The 6,444-nt window shown below is 61.2% G+C and overlaps 1 protein-coding gene across 1 annotated transcript; it reads left to right on the top strand.

The window, feature by feature from the left end:
- Positions 1-1,109: 1,109 nt before the first annotated feature.
- Positions 1,110-6,159, top strand: LOC145340336 (GRIP1-associated protein 1-like; the record flags this gene model as incomplete). Its single annotated transcript, XM_080184788.1, has 8 exons — positions 1,110-1,205; positions 1,488-1,544; positions 1,987-2,086; positions 2,781-2,902; positions 4,035-4,151; positions 4,302-4,395; positions 5,007-5,161; positions 5,923-6,159. Coding segments are annotated over 8 exons (834 nt in total), but the record flags the coding sequence as incomplete, so codon positions are not given.
- Positions 6,160-6,444: the final 285 nt, after the last annotated feature.

The following is a 6,444-nucleotide window of genomic DNA, read 5'->3' as shown; positions in this document are numbered from 1 at the left end:
ACGGGGGGTGTCACAGGGACAGGTACGGGGGGTGTCACACACACACAGGGACAGGTACGGGGGGTGTCACAGGGACAGGTACGGGGGGGTGCCACAGACACACAGGGACAGGTACGGGGGGTGTCACACACACACAGGACAGGTACAGGATGGTCAGGGGCATGGAGATTGAGTGGGGCAGGGGCTGTGACATGGGGTGAGAGGGATAGGTGTTTACTCTGGTGATGGTTTCTCACTCGGTCTCTCTGGGAATTAGGGATGTGATGTTATCCCGGCAACTTTATTCTGGTTTAAACACTGGAAGGTGTCTGAATGGAGCTGTCCTTGTTAAACGTGAGCTGTGGACAGATGGGATTTGCAAGGACTTTTATATAAATAGCAGCAGGGGTTTACATAATTCATATAACCTCCCTGAAGCAGTAACTGTAAATAGAATTTACTCTGTTCTGCTGTGAGCTCCCTGTGTGTGTGACAAGGTCACGGGTTAGAGTCCCTCCAGTGACTGAAGACCAGAGCTCTCACTCTCAGAGCCAGCCCCAGAGGGAGCGCCGCACTGTGGGAGGGTCGGTGCCGAGGGAGCGCCGCACTGTGGGAGGGTCGGTGCCGAGGGAGCGCCGCACTGTGGGGAGGGTCCGGTGCCGAGGGAGCGCCGCACTGTGGGAGGGTCGGTGCCGAGGGAGCGCCGCACTGTGGGCGGGTCGGTGCCGAGGGAGCGCCGCACTGTGGGAGGGTCGGTGCCGAGGGAGTGCCGCACTGTGGGAGGGTCGGTGCTGAGGGAGCGCCGCACTGTGGTAGAGCAGAGAGAGGGGTGGACGGGAAAAATCTGTGTGGTGTTTTGGGTCCCAAAATGCCTCTGTCGATTCATGTGACTGGGTGTTTGTGGGATCTTCCTGTGCATGTGTTGTTGGCTAGCCACTAACGGCCTGTGTTTGGATTTGTTCACCATCCGATTGCAGTTTTATCTGACGCTGGCACATTCTGATTGTTAATACTGACCCCCACCCCTCTCTCTCTCTCTCTCTCTCTCTCTCTTTTTCTCTCTCTCTCCTCTCTACTACCCTCCCCCCCATTCCCCTCCCACGCTCTCTCCCGCCTCCTCCCTGGAGCAGGTAAAGGAACAGGAGACTGAAAGCATTCGCGAGGCACTGGCTCGTACAGAGAGCGAGAGGGATCAGCATGAAGAGAGCATCGCTAAACTCCGGCAGGTATACTGAGTCACCATCAGGCCATTCAGCCTCTCTCTCTCTCTCCAGCCTGTTACACAGGGACAGGAGGAGGCCATTCAGCCCCTCTCTCTCTCCAGCCTGTTACACAGGGACAGGAGGAGGCCATTCAGCCCTTTTCATTGTGATCTGGCTAGCCTCTCCTTTAGCTCCCGTGTTCCTCCCTGGTTGGTTGTGTTGAGGTGGTGTTGGAGATTGGATGCTGTCCTATGGGATGAAGACTGATGGGATTGTTTCTGCTCCCTTCCCAACCCTCACCCACAGGAAATCAAGGACACTGTGAATGGTCAGAGAATTCTGGAGAAGAAGGGCAGTTCGGTGGTGAGTTGGAAGATTTTGATTTGATTTATTATTGTCACGTGTGTTGGGATACAGTGAAAAGTATTGTTACTTGCGCGCTATACAGACAAAGCATACCGTTCATAGAGAAGGAAAGGAGAGAGTGCAGAAATGTAGTGTTACAGTCACAGCGAGGGTGTAGAGAAAGATCAACTTAATGCGAGGTAGGTCCATTCAAAAGTCTGACAGCAGCAGGGAAGAAGCTGTTCTTGAGTCGGTCGGTACGGGACCTCAGACTTTTGTATCTTTTTGCTGATGGAAGAAGGTGGAAGAGAGAATGTCCGGGGTGTGTGGGGTCCTAAATTATACCGGCTGTAATTGGGGGTTGGGGAGGTTGTCTGCTGGTGGGTATGGGGGGTATAATCGGGGTCTGGGGGAGGGGATAACCAGCCTATACCTGACAGTTGTGCTGCTCCCCCCTCAGCTCAAGGACCTGAAGAGACAGCTGCACCTGGAAAGGAAGAGAGCAGACAAACTGCAGGAGAGACTGCAGGAGATTCTCACCAACAGCAAGTCCCGCACCGGTAAGAGCGCCCGCTCACTGCTGATCCATCACCGGAGGGCAGGGGGCAGCACTTCCTCACTGTGCCCCGCCATGTGGCGAGGCTGCACTGTCAGTGCTGTCGCCGAACTGGCCACCATTCTGTCTGTGTGTGGCAGGGAGGGGTTAACACACTGAGATCTGAGTGGATGGGGGAGCAGGGGGAGTCTAACCCTGAGCTGCTGAGAGGATGGGGAGGCAGACACGGACAGAAGGATGGTACGTACAGACTCTGGCCCCTGCTGCTGCCATCTGGCAAGGAGGTGACAGTGCTGACCCTCTGATCAAATGCCTGTCCCACACCACACTGTAACCAAGCCTCACATGCAAGCTCTCCCTCCTCACCCTCCATCCCCCCTCCCTCGGGTGGCAGTTTCTTCAATCCCTATTGTTCGTTCTCTCTGTTTCTCTCCCCCTCACATCTACCCTTCCCCTGGCCAATCCTCGTTGCTATCCACCCGCTTTGATGGGCTTTGCCCTCTCTCCCCAGCCTCTCGTGGTCTCTTGACCTTGCACGAACCCCCCACTGCCCCCCCCCCGGCCCATGGTCCCCCTCCGCCCCCCTGGCATCCCCATCTCTCTCCCCGACTCTGCTCCTAGGCTGTTTTCCCGATCACTCCAATCCTCCCCCCCCCCCCGGATTTAACCCTCACTGTGCCTCTCGTCTTCTCTTCCAGGGCTGGAGGAGTTGGTTCTTGCGGAGATCAGCTCCCCAAGTCGAGCACAGACCGGGGATGGGAGCAGCATTTCCTCATACAGTTACCGCGAGGCAATGAAGGAGGGAGCATCTTGCAGCAAGGTGAGCGATACCGAGACCCCCAACCTCCCAGGATGTACCCCTCCAGATCACACTGCACAGCAGAGGGTCGGTGCTGAGGGAGCGCCGCACTGTGGGAGGGTCGGTGCCGAGGGAGCACCGCACTGTGGGAGGGTCGGTGCCGAGGGAGCACCGCACTGTGGGAGGGTCGGTGCCGAGGGAGCACCGCACTGTGGGAGGGTCAGTGCTGAGGGAGCACCACACTGCGGGAGGGTCGGTGCTGAGGGAGCGCCGCACTGTGGGAGGGTCAGTGCTGAGGGAGCACCACACTGCGGGAGGGTCGGTGCTGAGGGAGCGCCGCACTGTCAGAGGGTCGGTGCCGAGGGAGCGCCGCACTGTGGGAGGGTCGGTGCTGAGGGAGCGCCGCACTGTCAGAGGGTCGGTGCCGAGGGAGCGCCGCACTGTGGGAGGGTCAGTGCTGAGGGAGCGCCGCACTGTGGGAGGGTCGGTGCTGAGGGAGCGCCGCACTGTGGGAGGGTCGGTGCTGAGGGAGCGCCGCACTGTGGGAGGGTCGGTGCTGAGGGAGCGCTGCACTGTGGGAGAGGTGAGAAGGTTATTCCTCTCTGGTGTCTTTGTATTTATCTGTCAGCCTTGCTCACTGATGTCTGTATCAGATTAGTGTGTGTGGATTTTGCTGTGTGTAAATCTCTCTCACTGTTTCAGCAATGAGGAGAGTGCAGGGAGATTCCCATCCCGACTCTGAGCATCACTGCTAGATCCAGGGCTGTGGTGGCACAGTGGGTTAGCACTGCTGCCTCTCAGCGCCAGGGACCCGGGTTCGATTCCCGGCTCAGATCACTGTCTGGGTGGTGTCTGCACGTTCTCCCAGTGTCTGCGTGGGTTTCCTCCGTGGGCTCCAGTTTCCTCCCACTGTCTGAAAGACGTGCTGGTTAGGGTGCATTGGCCATGCTAAATTCTCCCTCAGTGTAACCCAAACAGGCACCAGAGTGTGGGCGACTCGGGGATTTTCACAGTAACTTCATTGCAGTGTTAATGTAAACCAAGTTGTGACACTAATCAATAAACTTAAACATGGTGGCATAGAACCTGAACACTGTAATGTCGAAGAACACTCACTCTCTGTCTCTCCCCCCCCCCTCACCCCCCGTTGCAGTCGAACACGGGCAGTCCCCAGTCCCAGCGACCCGCTGACCTTTCCGACGATGAGATCTCCGACCTTTTCCAGCGATTGGCCGAGGTCCAACAGGAGAAATGGATGCTGGAGGAAAAGGTAGGGAAGGGGAGGGGGAGAGGAGGAAAAGGTGGGGGAGGGGGGGAGGGAAGGGGAGGGGGAGGGAAGGGAAGGGGAGGGGGAGAGGAGGGAGGGAAGGGGAGGGGAGAGGAGGGTGAGTGTGATGTCAGCCCCTCTGTCTTCCCTCAGGTGAAGCATCTGGAAGTGAGCTGTGCCTCGATGGCCGAGGATCTGTGCAAGAAAAGCTCCATCATCGAGACCTACGTCATGGACAGTCGGATCGGTGAGTGCAGCATCCCGACCACACCACACTCTCAACCGCGGCACGGGATCCACTGCCCCCGGGGGACGGGGCCCCGGGGATCCACTGCCCCGGGGGACGGGGCCCCGGGGATCCACTGCCCCCGGGGGACGGGGCCCCGGGGATCCACTGCCCCCGGGGGACGGGGCCCCGGGGATCCACTGCCCCCGGGGGACGGGGCCCCGGGGATCCACTGCCCCGGGGGACGGGGCCCCGGGATCCACTGCCCCCGGGGGACGGGGCCCCGGGGATCCACTGCCCCCGGGGGACGGGGCCCCGGGGATCCACTGCCCCCGGGGGACGGGGCCCCGGGGATCCACTGCCCCGGGGATCCACTGCCCCCGGGGGATGGGGCCCCGGGGATCCACTGCCCTGGGGATCCACTGCCCCCGGGGGACGGGGCCCCGGGGATCCACTGCCCCCGGGGGGAACGTGGAGAAGGAGGGAGAAAGAGAGAGAGTCAGAGGGAAGGAGAGAGAGAGAGGGAGACGGGTGAGGGGGGAAACAGAGTGGGAGAGAGGCAGTACCGCCCCTGGTGCTGTGATGTGTCTGAAACCTTACCCTGTGACCTGGTGCTGTCTCTGTCGCTGCAGATGTGTCAGTGGGTCACGGTGCCGCAGATCGCAGCAGCCTGGGGAGTGTGCTACGAGACCTAGTCAAACCCGGTGATGAGAATGTCAGAGAGATGAACAAGAAGCTTCAGAACATGTTGGAGGAACAGCTGACTAAAAACATGCACCTCCAGAAGGTAAGTGTAGCGGCTCACACACACCCTCAGAGTGACCCAGAACCCGCGCTGACACTCCCCGTCTATCCCCCTCGCCAGTGCTCGCTCCCCGCCTCCCGCTCCCCGCCTCTCCCCCTCGCGCGCCCGCTCCCTGCCTCTCCCCCTCGCGCGCCCCCTCCCCGCCTCTCCCCCTCTCGCCCCCCCCTCCCCGCCTCTCCCCCTCGCGCTCCCCCTCCCCGCCTCTCCCCTCGCGCGCCTGCTCCCCGCCTCTCCCCCTCTCGCCCCCGCTCCCCGCCTCTCCCCGTCTCGCCCCCCCCTCCCCGCCTCTCCCCCTCGCGCGCCCGCTCCCCGCCTCTCCCCCTCTCCCCCTCTCGCCCCCCTCTCGCCCCCCTCCCCGCCTCTCCCCCTCTCGCCCCCCCTCCCCGCCTCTCCCCTCGCGCGCCTGCTCCCCGCCTCTCCCCCTCTCGCCCCCCCTCCCCCCTCCCCGCCTCTCCCCCTCTCGCCCCCCCCTCCCCGCCTCTCCCCCTCTCGCGCTCCCCCTCCCGCCTCCCCCCTCGCGCGCCCGCTCCCCGCCTCTCCCCCTCTCGCTCCCCCTCTCGCTCCCCCTCTCGCCCCCCCTCCCCGCCTCTCCCCTCGCGCGCTTGCTCGCCCCCCCCCCCCCCCCCCTTCACCACCACCGCAGGCGCACGCCCACTCCCACTCCCTTGCCCACTCGCCCGTCTGCCCCTCAGTGGGCTGTTGTTCCGATTCTCTTACTCTCTGTCCCTCTCTGTCTCTCTCAGGATTTGGAGCTGCTCTCACAGGAGTTGGTCAGACTCAGTAAGACGCAGGCCGACAGCCCCGAGGATCTGGATGGGCTTCCTGAGCGCAGCTGAAGGGGCAGCGGGATCAGTTATTGTGTCTGTGGCCTGGAGATCGGGATCCCGGAGCTGTATATAGTGTCTGTGTGTGTGTATATATAAAGGATATATATATATATGTGTATAAAGGAGAATATGTTTTGCTGCCTTTCTGAGGGTCAGAGATTTCTCTGAATCGAAGCATTTCATCATCAACCCTTCCACTTCACAGCACCCCCCCCCCCCCGGCATTAAACAGGAGCTTCCCAGTCCCCCCCCCACCCCCCACTCCCTCTACACTGTCCCCCCCATCAAACACTCCCAGGACAGGGACAGCACGGGGTTAGATACAGAGTAAAGCTCCCTCTACACTGTCCCCCCATCAAACACTCCCAGGACAGGTACAGCACGGGGTTAGATACAGAGTAAAGCTCCCTCTACACTGTCCCCCCCATCAAACACTCC

This window comes from Carcharhinus amblyrhynchos, unplaced genomic scaffold (genome assembly GCF_965287045.1).
Source record: "Carcharhinus amblyrhynchos unplaced genomic scaffold, sCarAmb.v2.hapA scaffold_942, whole genome shotgun sequence".
NCBI lineage: Eukaryota > Metazoa > Chordata > Chondrichthyes > Carcharhiniformes > Carcharhinidae > Carcharhinus > Carcharhinus amblyrhynchos.
The sequence above is the reverse complement of the archived record's forward strand: the minus strand, read 5'-3'. Positions and strand labels throughout refer to the sequence as shown.